The following is a 19,212-nucleotide window of genomic DNA, read 5'->3' as shown; positions in this document are numbered from 1 at the left end:
AAAATATAACGTGTTTTCTAAAAAAAATTTATTTCATCACCTATGTTCAAAATCAATTAGGTACATATATTAAATAATTTTTAATGTCATCATAGAGGTGAATTTGACAATCATAAATATCATTCTTTTTTAGCATTCCATTTTGATTCAATTTTTCATATTCTCATGCTTCTTAACATTTAGCTTCTTAACAAAATGTTAAAGTCGAATGTATCATCGAACTATCAATAATCTCATTTGCACTCTTTCTTCAAACACAATTTTCACCATATTTTTGGGTTGAGGTTTAATTTACATCAACCTCTATATTAATTTTAATTTTTTCATTTTTTTTATATTTTTTGATCTTCCAACTCTTTTGTAGATCAATTGAAAAAGTATAAATCGATTGAAATAATTGGTTAATATTCGGATTACTATGATACAAAATGATGCAATCAATATTCCGATAATATTATGAAAATAATTTGATGAGAAAAATTAAGATATAAATTCCATCAAATATATCATTAAAATTTTTAACTTGAGAATGAAGCGATGTTGATGTTGATGTTAAATCGTTGATGATATCACTACAAATTTTGAAAATATTTAAATTCTTCTACATCATAATATTCAAAATTTAGATATATCTAAAATATTTAGATATTTATAATTGTATCATATATATATAAAAGTATATTTTTCACGAGAATATAACACGTGTCTTTTTTTAGGAATATCAAAAGTTATAAATTGGTTAATGAATATTTCTCATGTAATATCAAGAGTTATTAATTAAATAATGCATTGAATCTTTCTCGCGTATACCAATGGTTAATAATTAACTAATGAATTCTATATTCATTAATTATCTATACGTTGATAAGGATACACGTATTTATTTTTCAAGGAATGGATGTCAAACTTGGACACGAGTTATGCTTATTTATTTTTTAGTTTTTATATTATTCTGATGTCTTATATTGATTTATGTTTCAGTTTTCAAGTTGTTCTATTTTTTATGTCATATTATTATATAAATGGATGATTTGTTTAGATATTTTAAAGGAGTATTCTCGATGGTATTGACTATTCGATTTATTCCTGTGAATACTAATCATGCCAACTTAGGACAAATCATAGCTTCTTTATACGATGAAGCCTGTGAAATGTTCTTCGTTCTGGTCGAGTTTAACCGATATTCGTCCAATCTGATAAACCAATGGTGAAGAAAAGTCTAAAAAGAGTTGTGGATAAAGAAGAGAAGAATCCACACAAAGCTGCGAATATAAATAAAGAATATGGTGGGATATTTGAGAAGAATCCAAACATAATTGCGAATATAAATAAAGAAGATGGTGAGAGATTTGAGGTTGACGATCAAGTAAATCTATAAATAATAATGACAATCATAATTAGTACTTAACTATTATAAAATATATTTTATAAGAATGAGCTGTATATTATATAAGCAACATATTTTACAACGAAATAGTTAAGTCCTTTATGATCTAATCAAAGAGGTTCTTCGAGGAATCATGTTCATCAATTTTGTATATTATAATCAAAATAGAATATCAATTCTGGATTTCCATTCAAATGATTACACTCAGATCAAACTACAAAATATGAGAGATAAAAACGAAGCAAGGACTACACCTCAAAAGACAATGTCATTTATTTTACAAGAATCGAAATGAGAAGAAGAGAATTGTGAGTGGTTTCCAATAGTCGAACACAAGCACAGCGATGGAGAAGAAACACGAGTTAGATATGTATGGATTTTGATTGAGAGACAAATCCAAATAAGGCGTTGGATGATTTAGATCGCGCGGTCCGTATTCTTCGAGATAATCAACATAACAAATGGTATTTTTTATTATAGATCTGTATAAATATGGAAAAATAAATTTGAACTTATGATACTTTTAAAAAATGGTATTTTTGGAAAACAAAATTGAACAATGTTGATTTCTTTTATACTTTATAATATTTATAAAAAAACTTTTCAAGTTTATCCATCTTTCAAATTGAATCTCAAATTCTATAGAAAACGAAGACAATTGATAAAAGAAAAAAAGAAAAAAATTAACAAATTGAATAATCAAATGGAAAAAACTTTTAAGAAAAAAAATATATGCAACTACTAAAAAATATAATAAAAATGCTACAAAGACTGTAAAAATATATTTATAATAATTATGGTATATAAAATGCGTATATGATTGAGGAATCCAAATTATAGATAATTAAGATTTCTATAAACTTTTACATATAAAATCACATAGTTAACTTAGATTAAAACAATGTTCCCAAAAATTTGATTAAAAAATTTATTCATTAAAATTAATAATAAAACTTAATAAAACTAATGTTACGGAAACACACTTATTTAATTTTTATAAAAAAAAATCATAAATGTTGTTCTAAATGAAGTAAAATTTGATTTTTGTTCTCTTGGTTAATACTCTTAATCATTGACCTTAAAACATAAATATTTATATTGTGAGTTTAAATATATACAATATACAAATGAGTTTCATTTTGTTAACGGTATATACAAATACAAATGAGTTTCTTCGACACATTTAACAAATAAACTTAATATTTATTTTTAAAAGAAAAATGATCAAATCTTAAGTTGTCAAAAAAATATATAATGACTTATAAGATTAGTGTTGTATTTTTTATTAATTTGATTAAATTAAATAAAAAATCCTCCTAAGTAGGGGTGAGCATAATATCCAAAAAATCTGAATCGATCCGTTATTCGATTCGTATCCGAACCGAAAATTCGGATATCCGGAGTTCACAGATTAGATACGGATATTAGTTTCAAAATATTTTTCGTATACGAATATCAAAATAGAATTATCCGATATATCCGATCCGATCCGAACTTTTTAGCAATATTAATAATATATGAGTGATTTGATAATTATTTTATATTTAAGAGTAATATTATAATAAATAAAAGATGTTTTAGGGTTTTGTTTCATCATTTTTTTTCTTTACTCATTCTGCCACCACTCTCTCTCTCCCTTGTCTTTCTTCCACCTCTCTCTCTCTTCCTTAATCCATCTTTCGTGTGATTATCTTTAAGGAATCATTGACTAATTCCCAAGTTAAAATCGAATTTTACCGGAATGGTGGGGCAAGACCAAAATCATCGTTAGCGGAGAAATCTGTGCAACGGAGAAAGTTATTTCCATCACACGGAGGGTCCTCGAAAAATTAGATACTCTCTCTAGTTGGTGGTGGGGCTAGTCATCGGCGGCTTTATCAACAAAAACATCGTCGTTGGACAAGTCGAGCAAGTTGTCGATGGAGAAATCTTCGGACCAAGTTTATTTTTTTTATCTTTGTTGTTTTTTTATACCGTAGGAGGGCGGGGAGTGATTGCCGGTGCGAGAGGCATGGACAATGGGCGACTCTTGATGAACTTCTGGGTAGGGGGTACAGGGATGAATCGGACGCACCGGAATGAGAGGGATTCGAGGGCAGTGTAGGTATGGGACTACACAGACTAAGATAACTTAAAGGAATTAATTGAACTACTCATAACAACAAGATGCATCTACCTTTTCGGTTAACCATCTCGAGAGGACTCCAAAGTTAAGCGTGTTGGCTCTGGAGTAGTCTTAGGATGGGTGACCTCCTGGGAAGTACTTTCCGGGATGTGTGTGAGTGAGGACAAAACACGCTGAAAGGTCTCGTGTTGGTGTGTAGAGATAGTTCTATCATTCCGTAGCGGCCTCGGGTCGTTACAAATGGTATCAGAGCCGGTTCTCTCCAAGTACGGTGTGGTTCGAGGACGAACCAGGCGGAAGCTGGTGGGCCTGTGACAGCCCAGGATACCGTAGGAGGGCGGAGAGTGATCGCCGGTGCGAGAGGCATTGACAATGGGCGGCTCTTGACGAGCTTCTGGGTAGGGGTTACAGGGATGAATCAGACACACCAGAATGAGAGGGATTCGAGGGCTGTGTAGGTATGGGACTACACAGTCTAAGATAACTTAAAGAAATTAATTGAGCTACTCATAACAACAAGATGCATCTACCTTTTCGGTTAACCATCTCGAGAGAACTCCAAAGTTAAGCGTGCTGGCTCTGGAGTAGTCTTAGGATGGGTGACCTCCTGGGAAGTACTTTCCGGGATGTGTGTGAGTGAGGACAAAACACGCTGAAATGTCTCGTGTTGGTGTGGGGATAGTTCTATCATTCCATAGCGGTCTCGGGTCGTTACAGTATATATCAGTAGTTTTTTCGGATATTCAAAATTACGGATATCTGAAAACTATGGATCGGATACGAATAACAAATTTTAATATTTGTATGGATCGGATACGGATACGGATATTGTAAAAATCTTGGATATCCGATCTGTGCTTACCCATATTCTTATGTATGACTTTGCTTTTGTCTACCCAATCCCAAATACGGATAAAAGAGGAAGGGTTTTGTGATAGATTTGCATCCAATAAAAAACAAATGTTAAATCTCGCATGTAATGAGTTTATAAACTTCAAAAGCTAATGAAAATAATAAGAATACATAAGGTCGACTCCAAAAAAATTTGGAACTAACACAAAATTAAAGGTTAACATATTAAATTAAATAAATATGTATAAAATTTATTAACAATCGGTTTTTCAAAAACGTAACTTCGAGATATAAAATTTTCTAAAACAGTATTCAGATATTTTAGATACTAACCTTTGGTTATATATTATTTCTTACAAAAATTTAAACATACAAATTGTTACTAATATTTTTTAGAAAAAAAAATCATTCCATTATTCTAACATTTAAAAAAATTCATTGCAATTTAAAAATATAAATTAGAAATTCAAGAATAAAATATATTTAAAACTATAATATTAATAATAATTTTTTTAAAAATATATAACTAATTTCAGATCACGCGATATGCGCGTTTTATTAACTAAGACGCCGAAATTAGTTATGTAGATTCATAAAAAAAACTACAATAGAAGTTTAAAATGCATATTTAAAAAAATCGGATTTTTAAAAGAAATTTGTATATTTTGGAATATTTCAATTACTAAAATTTGAATCAACATAATATACATGAATTATTCTATTGACTCCATCCATCCGAGTTATCTGGATATTTCGGATTATATTCGGAATAAATATAAGATTGTATCGGATCTTTCCAATAATTTGCCTAACTCCTAGTGAAATGAGGAATTTTACATTTATTCTTCCCACCAGACCGAGTCACCGACCAAACTCAACTCAGCTTCTACCATCTTCCGACCGTCTCCGAATCTTCTAGAACTCACCACACTCGTCTCTTCTTCCTCCTTTATTCTCCTCACCTCTTGCACTCTTACCGATCATCACCATTACAAAGCCCTTCGCCGGGAAATTATACCTCTGTCGCCGTCCGACGAATCAACCAATGGCGGATCAAGACCAAAGCGCCATGACCCTTTACGGCGGTAGCGCCATTACCGACGCCAAGAACCACCACCACTCATTCTCCGTCAAGATCGGGATCGCTCAGATGCTCCGCGGTGGTGCCATCGTCGAAGTTTCCTCCGTCGACCAGGCCAAGATCGCCGAATCCGCCGGCGCATGCGCCGTCGTAGTCGTCCCCTCCGGTCCAGGCGCCGCCGCCATCCGCCGGATGCCGGATCCGGGTCTCGTCAAGGAGGTGAAACGCGCCGTGTCCGTACCCGTGATGGGGCGTGCACGTGTCGGTCACTTCGTCGAGGCCCAGATCCTGGAATCTCTGGCCGTCGATTACATCGACGAGAGCGAGATCCTGGCCATCGCCGACGAGGACAACTTCATCAACAAACACAACTTCCGGTCCCCTTTCATCTGCGGCTGTCGGAATCTGGGCGAAGCTCTTCGTCGGATCCGAGAAGGAGCCGCCATGATCAGAGTCCAAGGAGAGGTAACGCCTGCAGGTAACATTTCAGAGACTGTGAGGAACGTTAGGACATTGATGGGTGACGTCAGAATGCTAAACAACATGGATGAAGATGAAGTGTTCACCTTCGCCAAGAACATATCTGCACCGTACGATCTCGTGGTTCAGACCAAGCAGATGGGGAGACTTCCCGTGGTACAGTTTGCGTCGGGAGGGATCACGATTCCGGCTGATGCAGCCATGATGATGCAGCTCGGTTGCGACGGGATTTTTGTCGGCTCGGAGATTTTTGATGGGCCTGATCCATTCAAGAAACTGAGATCCATTGTTCAGGCTGTTCGTCATTACAACGATCCACATGTTCTGGTTGAGATGAGTTCTGGGCTGGATACTGCAATGGGGGAGCTTAGCATTCGGGATGACTGACAGGATCCAAGAGTTTGGTCGAGGAGATGCTTGCTGATTGTGGTTGAAGTTGCCGTATTTGACTCCAAAGTTCCAAACTTCAATGTAATAGAGATGTAATCAAAGGGTGAAACCCAGCAGAAGATTTCAGTTTGCCTTTGAAAGCTTTGGTCCAAAAAAACTCTCTCGTCTTTAGTTTCCAGCAAAGTTGGAGGATTTGGTGAAATCCGTGTCATGCCCGAGTAAAAGATGGATATAACTTTGATCTGAAACCATTCACAAGACTCTTAAATTGGTAACTGCAACAGAAATTCAATCAAGGGTTATGAATTAATCACGAAAATCAAATATCATGGCATTGATGGTTAATCAAATGTAATTGCATGAACAATCACAAATCAAGAGCTGTAACATAAGCATCCAACAACAAGGAGGGATAGGATAAAAGGTGTAACTTGAGGGCACAGACCAAATGTTTTCTACAAAAGATGAAGAGGGCATGGATCGGCTTTTCATTTCTTTCCACTCTTCTTCAGACCGGCTCCTCCGACTCCGATTGCTCCCTTTGCCGCCTTGGCCCTCAGCTCTTTCAGTGCCTGTTCTCATCGTGACCACGAGATCATCAAGGAACAAACGATTTTTCAATCAAGCAAACAGATGTTAAGTCAGACCACGAGTTGCCTTGTCTTCTTCCTTCTTCTTCTGAAGGTTCTCTAGATCATGCTGCAAACGAGATATTGTGTCGATCATATTGAGCAAAAGGAAACCATACAGAGGAACAATTGGATATATGATCAAACATTGATACCTCATAGTTCAATAAACAAAAGGAACTTCATAAGATAGTCATACAGTGCATCAACAGACTCCCAAAAGAGTTTTTTTTTTGTAAAAGATGAAAACATCAAAGAAGCTCGAGGTCGATAAAAAGGTAATCACTGAGTTTGAGTAAGAGATTCGCGGACCTCATCGTATTCTTTCTTGCCGCTCTTGGGCTGTTTCAAGGGCTTCAATTTTCCTCCTACAACACCAACAGGGGCATAGATTCGGTCGAGAATCCAACGCCATATCCAGCAAAGCTCGAACTCTGGGTGTCTTATCCCAAGGCGATTAAGACAAAAAGGATCGATTTGAGGAGTGGAATTATTAGCTTTGTCAATCTGATCGAGAAAGCTCAGGAAAGCGAAAGCGAGAGAAAATAGGAGAGAAAAATATAGAGAGAGAAAGTGAAAACAGAGTTTTGGGATAATTTTCTGTATATTCCTTTCAATAATACCAGTATCCTTTATATATCTACAAATATCGCGTAACCGTGCAACTAATTTTCCACCGGCTCATTTCCCTTACAAAAGGTTTCCTTTGTATCTAATATCCCCCTCTCAAGTTTATATTTGTCAGAACAATATAAACTTGAAACATTAAGCTTCTGTAAAAGAGCATGAAACAGAGGCGGCTGCAAAGCTTTAGTGAAAATGTCACCAAGCTGATGAGAACTCTTCACATGCATCGTTCGAATAAACCCTTCCTTCAGCTTGTCCCGAACCAAATGACAATCCAATTCGATGTGTTTAGTTCTCTCATGAAACACCTGATTCGAAGCAATGTAAAGAGCCGACTGATTATCACAATACAGATTTGCGGGACGAGTAATCGGAACCTGAAAATGCTGAACCAAATTATCCAGCCAAATCAATTCACAGGTCGTATTTGCTAAAGCCCGGTATTCTGCCTCTGTGCTGCTACGAGAAACGGTAGTTTGCACATTGCGCCCAATCAGCATCTGCAAACGCTTTTAAATGCAAATCAAAATCTGTCGAGTAAAACAAACCCTGTCCAGGATCTGATTTGAGATAACGAACAATGCGTTGAGCCGCTCGCAAGTGTTCATCAGTAGGCTGAGCCATGTACTGGCTAAGTTTGTAAACCGAATATGTGATATCTGGGCGTGTTATAGTCAAATATAACAGACGACCAATGAGTGCCCGAAAAATTGTAGGATCACTCAGAACAGCACCAGAATCATTGCTCAACTTGACATTAGGATCCATAGGTACCAAAACAGGCTTGCATCCAAGAAGACCTGTATCAGAAAGCAATTCAAGACAATACTTGCGAGTTTAGAACGCTCTGATATTGACATCATTTTATTTATTTAGATATATCCGATTTTAAATCTGACTCGAATTTTAGAATTTTGGATCGGTTACCATATTCTTATTTTTTTTGGATACTAAGTCGCCTATATATTAATTTAGAAATATAAAGATGAAATGGAAATTGTTTGAATTTATAGTATAATATTAATAATAAATTAAAACAATCTTGAGTCGCAGAATCTATAATCTAACGACAATTATATCATTGCAACGTAGGCATGTGGCATTTTGGTAAATACGATGCACATACCATTTCTCGCTAAAGTTGTCCTGTCTAAATCCAAGCGACCATGTATGTGAATACAAGGTAGTTTATTTAACAACACGGCCCCATAATTCGTGTATGTGTGTGTATATATACACTAGAGATCTTTAAATTTTAAATTTCACGTTTTATATATTTTGGCGTGGACTAGAGATGGTTTGTTGGACAATTAAAAATCTTATGATTGGTTTTTTGGGTTGGCAAGATTCTATTAGTGATGTAAAACGGTTGGTTTGGACTGATTCATCGAATCATCTCATTTTTTCTTCATTCCGTTCAGTCCATTTTTTTACAAGTTAAAAAACTCTGACCCAAACCAAATTGTCCGAATTCTGAACTGGCTTACGAACCAACCCGTTTTTATCTAATTATCTAAAAAAAATTAAAATTATATAAAAATTAATAATTTGAAATCTACATAATAACAATAATAATTTGAAATCATTCAATATAACATAAAATATTTAACATAACAATCTATAAAACCATATCTAAATAAAAAATAAAAAAAAATGTAATCTCACGTCATCAAAACAATATAAAAAGTGTCATACACCAACAACATTAAAATATAACAAAAAACATCAACATATCATAAATTCTAATTTATTGTATAAATGGAAGAAGTGAAAGAATTAAAGTATAAAACCTAATATTTTTTAATACCAGTTCGTGAACTGACCGAACTAGTCCAGATAGACTCAGACTCGCTGCGAGCCGACTCGTTCAACCCGTTTTTATTTGGTCTTTTATTTTCCAGCTCAGCTCAATAAAAAAACGAGCCAACTGTAAACTGGTTCGTGATCCTGATTTATTTTGCCATCACTAATCATTATATATATATATATATATAACCTAGAATGTTCAAATGATCATATGGGCGAACCGCGAGATAGTTTTCTCATATGTAGAAACTTAAGTTACTCATTGATACGTATGTGGCTATTTTTATTTTTATTTTTTATCCTTTGTAGGTTTTTGTTTTTACTGTTCTATGTTAATATATACATGCATTTTGACGATAAAATAAGAAAGAAACTTTATATTTTATAAAGTAAGAAACACGAGACTTAATCTGATTAAGATTACAACAAAAAAAAAGAAAGAAACTTTATTATATACCAATACTACAAGTAAGAGAAAACCACATGTTTGGGATTTAACGGCGAAGCCATGTATATTCGTGTCGGTGGTACCTACACCTGAACGAACCCGGATGCTTCGACGGTGAACACACGCACCTCTTCCTGTCATCGCCGCCGCCGCCATTTCCACGGTGGCTGAACTCCGCCTCCGCCGCCACAGCCGCCGCCGCCGCCGGAGCAGCTTCGTCGAAGCCCTCAAGAGCACGAGGATGCGTGTCACTACTTGTGTAACACATCTCTCTCTCTCTCTCTCTCTCTCTCTCTCTCTCTCTCTCTCTGTGGAAGATTCTTGTATAGAAGATTCTGTGGTGACCAAAGGAGATAGAATCAAAGGACGTTTGTATGGATGGATGGTAATGATTCTATCTTATTATAGTATATGTATTTTATATTGTCATCGCCGCATCATGAATCTAAAGCTAGCCAACCTTATTATAATAACAACAACAACAACAAAAAAGATAGGGGACACATGAATCTAGAAGTCGGTTTCTTTATATAGTCGGTCCAAATATGACATATATCGTTCGGTGTATAATTTCCCACAAGATTATCCTGAACCAGAAGATATACACGAGTGTCCATATATATCTTGTTATAATACAAATATGCATAATATCTGTTACAGATAGTATTTTTATTATTATTTCCAAAATCTGTTTGTATATATATATTATATATCTTTTATTATTTGACGATAAAAAAACACCAAAAACAATTTTGTTATGTATAGAAATCCGATATTTAAAAAAAAAGGAAAAAAAAACTCTAACCGGAATTTTACTTGAAAATCCTACTAGCTATGAGATCATTATAAAAATAATGTTCTCTTATTGAATTTGTAATTAATGTTTGTTAGAGGTAGACATTTCAATTTTCGATTTTTTTATATTCGGTTCGGTTTAGATTTAGTTTTCAATAAAAAGTTTATATATTTTATGGAAAAAAATTTCTTGTTCAATTATTTTATACTATATTTATTTTGATTCAAATTCACATTATTTGATTTTAAAAAATTACTCTCAATCGATTTTCAAATCGATTTGATCAAGATAACACTATGTAAATATTATTCGGTTATCTTTGGTTGGGTTTTTCATACCAATAACCGGGATGCGGAGCCTTTTTTTTTTGATACATGGGGAACCCCGACTGCTACCTTTCGGGCGCGCTGACCGAGTAAACCCAAGCCCACACGCACGAGCCTGCAACACATGCGTGAGAGATAAATCAGCCGTAACTGACAGGCGATAGGTGAACGGGTAAGGAGTCGAACCCCTAACCTCTCGATATGTTGACCATGCTCCTTACCAACTCTAGGGGTTTCCCCCGGGATGCAGAGCCTTTGTTGTTTGTTGTCGTCATTTTCTCGAAATTGTGTGATCGGGGAGAGCTTCGGCCGCCGGACTAGGACTTCATTCTTTGTACGTGTTCAAGGCCTATCTTTCAAGTTTTTTTTTTGTTTTTAATAATTTCTATTTCATTAGTGATTTTAGATAAAACAAACGGTCTCACATGTATTAACGTATAAATTATTAATAAATTCGGGTATTTATATAAGATTTTACATAGAAAAAAAGGGAGATTGCTTATTTTAAAATTCACAAAAAATTACGCAATTTTTTCTCAACTTTGAGTTAAAATAATGAATGATACACTAACTTTTACAAAGATTTTCCAGAAACTACACGTGAAATAAGAAACAGAGTGAAATAGCTGGGAGTTTTTTTTAGAATTAATGATTTTCACTCAAGAAAAATTCGTTTGTTCTCTTAAAAAAAAATTTCGTGTATTAATATTAAATTTTTAACAAAATTGATGCATCTTATAGGAGAATTTATCTAGAGAAAAAAAAAAGGAGAGAAATATCTAGAGAATAGAGAGACCACAAATGACAACAACCATGTAAAGACTGCAATCTATGAACACTCCACGGAAAGCTTGGTACACTACCAGACTTCTCTCTAGAAGCTTCTCCGCTCCTTCCCACGTTTCCCCTCCCCCGCTTCCGGAACCATCTTCTCCGCCTTCTCCCGTCTCCCGCCCCGACCCTTTGGAACCTTCCATTAACAGATGGTTCAGAACTATCGCACAGTCTGTGAGCAACAGCACGTAGAGTGGTCTCATGGCTGAGATGCTGTCCGAACTCACGATACGTAGCCTTGGCAGTAACACGACGAGCGAAGCTATGATGAGAGAGCTCAGACTGCGGGTTCTTTCCGAGTTTATGATGCTCGAGTTTAGTTTCTTGGAGCTGAAGAAACCTGTCCGAGGCCTTTGTCTTGTTTCTGGTCTTGTTGGCTCTGCAGGTTTTGCGGGTTTCCGTGGAAATGGACGAGACGATGACAGTTTTGCTTCTTCTCTTGCTGTCTTTTCCTCTGCAAATGACCATCCATCCGAAAACAGACAACCTTAAACTAAATCAAAGTGATACTAACAAAAGATTAGTTGTCTGAAATGTTCAAGATCGTTGTCACGATCATAGATTCATAGACCAGATTTGTTCCCTCATGTTTAAGATCATTAGGGTTTCTAGTTGGGACAAGACAAGATCTGTTTTCGGATCGATGATCAATTTCACCGTGTTCAACTGTAATCTAGTGATATAGTTATGTTCTTTAAATCAAGTGATACTGATTAACAATAAAAAAACAAAAGTAGTGGTCAGATATGTTCAAGACTATCTGATCATAGATCAGATTCGTTCCCTCATGCTCAAGACTATTAGGGTTTCTCGTTGGGAGAAGACAAGATATGAGTATTCAGCAAATGCCATGATCGAAGAACATAACTGTACGTATCATCTGGATTTGCAGATGATATATATATACACACACACAATCAGATCTTGAGGAAGAACCCATAAGAGAACATTGTAAATCAAGATTTGGAAAGCAATGGGATTTGTACCCTGGATTTGATAACTGGGAGCTAAGATTTCTGGAGTCAGATGATCATCAGATGACATCTGCGGCATGAACGATTCACTGTACGCACGCTGATGAGAAGCCCACGATGATGATGACGGAGATGAAGGATCAAGGTTATGCAACTGGCCAGTGATCATAGCCAAACGATCCGAACCTCGTTCCATTATTCTCCTCCTCCTCTCCTCTCTGTCCACTCCCATTTCCGCAGATTTCAGGAAAGAAAATTCACGATCTAAACGCACAAAAGATATGAACAGTAATATGTCAAGGGGCGCATGGCTTAGATCCTCCATAAATAGCTAGGGGTGCATCACTGTAGAGTTCGAGCCAGAGTTCAGAGCCTTTCTAGGCGACAGGCTGAAGAATAGTTCGCTTCGTCTAATTATAGAGTTTATTGGCTACGACCATGTCTGCATACAATTTTCATCTCGTGTCGGGTCAAACCCGCCAAAAAAAAAATCTATTTTTGGAACCCAGAAACCTAAATTCGAAATAAATTACACCAAAACCGACACCATAACCGGAATTGCAGAGTCTCTACTTCACCCTATACAGAGAGAGAGAGCGAGAGAGAGAGAGAAAGGGAGGGGCTTCAGTCCTAGCTGGTAATCCCCAGTGGCTGCCAAATCAAAATGTCCAATTCATAAGTAGCTTCATCATATTGGCCAAGAATTCAAAAAAAAAAAGATCCAATTTTGGCTTTAGAAATAACCATAATTTTGATAAAAACTTGAACAAAAATGGTCCCTTTTTCCAGATTAGTGATCATCTACTTGGGATTTTGACGGCATGGGTTGATATTTTATGTCCATAAGAATTGTTTTTCTTCTGTTTTTTGTTTTTGAATATCCATATGTTTTAAGAGGTTGAAATGAAATACATTTATTCTGCAGCCCTCAGTTATTGAGAAAGTAGAAAGCTTATATATAAGCTGATACATATGTACATTCTCTTATGTCCAAAAACCGCTAATCTGTCTGCTCTTCTAGTTACTTCCACCTTTTTCCTTAGCCAAAAAAAGGACCGCTCATGGGTGGAAAATGGCAGGTTTTCATGCCTTGGCATGTGCTTTCCATGTCGATGAAACGTCAGCCATGGCTTCTCCAACTGTTAGGTAGAGTCCACTCAGCCTTGTTGTCTACCGGTGAGGCATGGACAACTCTTGCCTCCACCTACGGGCGATCAATTGGGGTTTTATCAAAAATACTCATATTATGCTACAAAGACTTCACATCATACCCCTTCAAAAATAAAAAATAAAACTACTTCAAAACATACCTTTATAATTATGTTATTCCCAAAATACCCATTGGCGTGGGTTCCAATAACAGAGACATTAATGAGAAGAGAAAGAGATAAGCAGTTTTAGATTTTCTAGGAAAAAATTTAAATATTTTAAAATTTTTAAAACTCCCTCCATCACAAAAAAATAAATATTTTCGCGTGAATTTTAAAAATTTTCGATGTGACCGGTGTGACCAGTATGACTAGTGTGACCAAGTGACTAGTATGACCAGTGTGACCAATATGACTAGTGTGACCAAAACTAAAATTTGAACGGTGTGAACAGTGTGACCAATGTGACTAGTGTGACCAGTGTGACCAATGTGACTAGTGTGACCAGTGTGACCAATATGACTAGTGTGACCAAAACTAAATTTTGAATGGTGTGACCAGGGTGACTAGTGTGACCAGTGTGACCAAAATTAAATTTTAAACGGTGTAACCAATATGACGTACATTTGTTTTCGTTATCAATCCGTTCCATTATCGTTTCGAACATTTATTTGAAATTAAATATGCGCCTCTTGCATATTCTTCGACAGATTTGCTATGCATCTATCTCATTTTCATAAAAAAAACCACACGATTCACTCTAACAATCATAAAACTCAAACCCAAAACACAAAGTTTATGTATCGAACCAATCTCTTGTATTAATGAACTTACCTTCAGTTCTTGTCATTTGTTCTGTCTTAGACCGACTCAAGAAGAAGATATGAGGTCGTCGGTGAAGATATGCTCAACGAAATAATCATTTTTCGTTTGTGTTTCTATGTTTAAAAATGAAATGAGAAGGGAGAAAATGGAAGAGTTGAGAGAAAGATAAGAGTGGAGAGAGAAAGTTAAGAAAGAAATGAAGAGTTGTCAAAGAATGAAAACGAGAGAGATGAATTCAAAATGAAGAGAGGAGTATCACGTTACTTTTGTGAGAGGGTTAATTATGTCTTTTGTTCCTTTTATTTTTTTTTTCAAAATTTTAGGGTTTTGAAAGGTATACCATGAAGTCTTTGTAGCAAATTAAAGGTATTTTTGCTATATTGCCCGATCAATTAGAGGCCACATTAAGCAAATCAAGGAGAACATGCGCCGGTTTGTCAAGGGCAACAAATCCATCGAGGACTACATGCACTTTTTCAAGGTTAAAGGCGATGAATTAGCTCTTCTTGACAAACCACTTGATCACAGAGATCTTGTTGATCTTGTGCTTGGAGGATTGGGAGAAGAATTCAAACCCGTAAAAAGATGCCATCAATGCTCGAGACTTGTCTATCTCTTTCGTCGAGCTACAGAAGAAACTTTTCAATCACGAATCCGATCTTCATGCCTCAGACATGACTGCCTCTTTTATGTCAATCACTGCCAATACCATGCAGGCACGCTACCATGGCAACAACCGACATCCCTCATGGCAATCAACTCCGAAACATAACTCGGACACCAATGGCCCTCGCCAACGCCGACCCTACCTCAGAAAATGTCAGCTTTGTAGCACTCAAGGCCATAGCGCCAAAACTTACCATCTCCTCCGCTCCTCGGCTGGCATTCTCCCCTCTCCGGTGCAAGGCAATTCCTTTACGAGCTCACAACACAGTGATCTCACCTCACACTTCATCCCCGACGTGGCTGCTGGATTCCGGGGCATCTCACCACATTATATCCGACATCGGCAACCTCTCGCTTCATTCTCCATACACCGGACGGTTCAGAACATTCAATCACCCACACCGGTTCTTTATCTTCCCATCTCATACTCATCCTTTTAAACTCAATAACGTTCTTTGTGTACCCTCTCTTTATAAAAACATTATCTCTATACACCAACTTTGTGTATCTAACAAGGTATCGGTGGAATTTTTCCCTCTGTACTTTCAGGTGAAGGATCTCGCAACGGGGGCACAACTCACAACCGGATTGCTTAATAATGGAGTGTATGAGTGGCCGACCGACACTAAATCTCATTCGTCTTCATCTCCTTCTATCTTTTCTTCAATAAAAACCACTCTTAACGAGTGGCATTCTAGGTTAGGACACCCCTCGAGTGAGGTTTTGAATAAAACTATCACTCTCTTTTCTCTCCATTGTCTTCTTCATCATCCAAGTCACCGCAATGGAGACAAGCAATCACTGAGGAGTTTGATGCACTTGTGAAGAATGAGACCTGAGACTTAGTTCCATCACATTCTTCCTACAATATTGTTGGCTGTAAATGGTACTAAACGACATACTGATGGTTCCTTTGACAGGTGCAAAGCTCGGCTCGTAGCAAAGGGTTTTCATCAAAGGCTCGGAATCGACTATCACGACACCTTCAGTCTGGTGATTAAACCGACGACCATACGCCTCGTATTGAGCATTGCCACTACATGAGGATGGCCTCTAAGACAACTTGATGTTAACAACGCCTTCTTCCAAGGCCGGCTATATGATGATGTGTTCATGACACAACCTCTGGGCTTTGTTGACAAAGATGGCCTACTCATGTTTGTAAGCTTCACAAGAAACTTTACTGTTTGAAACAAGCTCTGAGGACATGGTATAATGAACTCCAGCTATTCTTATTATCATTGGGATTCATCAACTCAATGGCCGATATATCATTATTTATTCTCCGTCAAGCCGAAGTGATCATCTACATCTTGGTCTATGTTGATGATCTTGTCATCACCGGCAATGACCATCGACGGTGCCAAGAGTTCATTCACCTACTATCCGAATGTTTTTCCATCAAGGACTTGAGCGACCTATCCTTCTTCCTTGGAGTTGAGGTCAACCGGTCGGCTAATGGGATTTATCTCACGCAAAAACGGTACATCGTCGATCTCTTCACTCGTACCAATATGCTTTCATGCAAGCCCGTTTCTACACCAATGGCATCTACAAGCTCTTTGACATTAGCCATGGGTTCACCATTGGATGATCCTACGGAGTATCGGAACGTGGTTGGTAGTCTCCAATACCTACATTTCACATGACCCGACACCGCTTATGCCGTCAAGAAGTTGTCTCAATTCATGCGCCGACCGACAACCGAATATTGGCAAGCCATGAAACGAGTGTTGCGTTACCTAGCCGACTCTTCCTCTATTGGCGTCTTCATGTCCACCAAAAAGTACTCCCCATCATTACATGCCTTCTCGAATGTCGATTGGGAAGGCAATCGGGATGATTTTATGTCAACAAGTGCCCATGTTGTTTACTTTGGTATCCATCCAATCTCATGGTCCTCAAAGAAACAACGTATTGCCGCTCGATTGTCAACGGAATCCGAGTACAAATCCGTTGCCTCAACCGCTTCCGAAGTCCGGTGGCTATCCTCCCTACTATCGGAGCTCAGCATGATGGCATCTTCATCATCGGTAATCTATTGTGACAACGTTGAAGCTACATATTTATGTGCTAATCCCGTTTTTCATTCTCGTATGAAACACATCGCAATCGACTACCATTTCATCTGAAGCTTAGTTCAAGACGGCCAATTACGTGTATCACACGTCTCCTCCCAAGACCAATTGGCTGATGCTTTAACGAAGCCACTATCTCGAATGCGGTTCGATCTATTACAGATCAAGATGAGCCTCGCACACGAGCCTCATCTTACGGGGCATAAAGGAAGGATATCTTCTAGATATTATAAATATTATACTATATCAAATCCCTAACTATATGCTCTCTATTTGCCTTAATTCTAGTTGATTCAAACTGATTCAAAGTGTATATAATCCTTGTAATCATAAATGTGAAAGTCAATAAGATATCAAAGTTGTATATAAAAGAGGTGCATTTAGATCATATTTCTCTTGGATTTTCAAAGGGCATGCCCTCAAGTTCACTCACCTGCAGGGACTGCTTCTCAAGCGTCCTTTCGAGCTCAAACATGGCTTCAATCCTGCTGTTGTCTATGTCCGAAACAACTGAAAATGGATCGAAGACAGGAACTTTCAGCTATCAAGATTTGGTCGGAAACTCTAAGACATCTGGAGAAGAAGGTTGTTTTGTCTTAAACCGATACAGTACCTGTCAAATCAAGAACGACGCATTTCAGGGTATGTCCATTGTTCTCCTTTATCCATCCTTCTTCTTCCCTGATCCATCTCAAGATCCTGTAGAGCCATAACTTACTTTCACATGAGAAAAAACACGAAGAAGAGCCAGATGGGTTAGTCACTTGAGGGAGAGAGGCTCATGGATTTGACCTTTCTTGCAGGTAATTGCAATTGGCAAAGTATATCGGAGATTCTATGGCCAGTATCAGGAAAGCCGGTATTCTCGAGGCTTCTTTGTATCTTCCAAGACTCTGGTACGTCTAAGTCCCCGGGATATTTCCCAACACGTTGATGTTTGATCTGGTTACGTGCAACAGAATTTTTAAAACCAAAACTCTAACCTGATGAATCAGAAGAAGAAAAATGTAGAGGAAACTTAGTTAACATCCTCCCGAGAAATGGAAACAAGAGAGTGGAAAGAACCATTGAGGGATGGATGGAGAGTTTTGCCTTATAACAATTGCTAGACCGAGAGATACGGAGAGGAAGATGACACCGAGGAAGGAACACAGCAAGTGAAGAAGTCGAGCTTGTCAACTTTCCATAACCTGTACGTTGTTCGATAGTCGACGAGGCCTATCACTGTGGTTATGATGATGGCTGCTAGGATCACATTCGGTGTGTAATAGAAGAGCGGCATCAGAAACAAAAGGGTTACAAGCATGGTGTTGGAAACGACCGTTTTTCCTCCAGCGTTGTAGTTTACAGCAGATCGGGAAAACGATCCTGAGAAATAATTTGAAGAACAAGAAGAACACGGTCTCAGACAATGAGGTTGCATTGTCAAATACCGTTTTCCGGGAAAAAGGGTTGTGATATTCTCGGAATTTACCCGTTGTAACATAGTAAGAGGTACAAGAACCGACAATGTTCATAAAACCCATAGCAATCATCTATTTGTTTCCGTCAACTTGGTAGTTTTCAAGAGCAGCAAACATCCTTCCTATAACAATCCCTTCCTGAAAACACCGGGTGGATCCATAAAAAACCGATCAACAATCCGCATCTTCTGGACCAAACAAAAGCTCCAGAGGAAGTTAGAGATTTGGGTAACTTGCTATAAGCGTAGGAATGCTGATGACGATCCCGGTCTTGATG

At 37.4% G+C, this 19,212-nt stretch overlaps 2 protein-coding genes and 1 pseudogene across 2 annotated transcripts; 1 reads left to right on the top strand and 2 right to left on the bottom strand.

Moving 5' to 3' along the window:
* Window positions 1–5,063: 5,063 nt before the first annotated feature.
* Window positions 5,064–6,479, top strand: LOC104810521 (pyridoxal 5'-phosphate synthase-like subunit PDX1.2). The gene has a single exon (XM_010536858.2). The coding sequence runs from the start codon at window positions 5,410–5,412 to the stop codon at window positions 6,310–6,312; it is 903 nt and encodes a 300-aa protein (XP_010535160.1). The 5' UTR covers window positions 5,064–5,409; the 3' UTR covers window positions 6,313–6,479.
* Window positions 6,480–11,726: 5,247 nt separating this feature from the next.
* On the bottom strand, window positions 11,727–13,030 carry LOC104810618. The gene is made up of 2 exons (XM_010536962.1): window positions 12,768–13,030; window positions 11,727–12,235 (listed from the first exon to the last, which is right to left on the bottom strand). The coding sequence occupies exons 1-2, from the start codon at window positions 12,985–12,987 to the stop codon at window positions 11,727–11,729; spliced, it is 729 nt and encodes a 242-aa protein (XP_010535264.1). The 5' UTR covers window positions 12,988–13,030.
* Window positions 13,031–13,838: 808 nt separating this feature from the next.
* LOC104810617 overlaps window positions 13,839–19,212 on the bottom strand; it is an 8,350-nt pseudogene continuing 2,976 nt past the window's right edge.

The sequence above is a fragment of the Tarenaya hassleriana genome, unplaced genomic scaffold, assembly GCF_000463585.1.
Source record: "Tarenaya hassleriana unplaced genomic scaffold, ASM46358v1 Cleome18, whole genome shotgun sequence".
In the NCBI taxonomy this organism is placed as follows: domain Eukaryota; kingdom Viridiplantae; phylum Streptophyta; class Magnoliopsida; order Brassicales; family Cleomaceae; genus Tarenaya; species Tarenaya hassleriana.
This window is presented reverse-complemented; position numbering and strand designations above follow the sequence as displayed.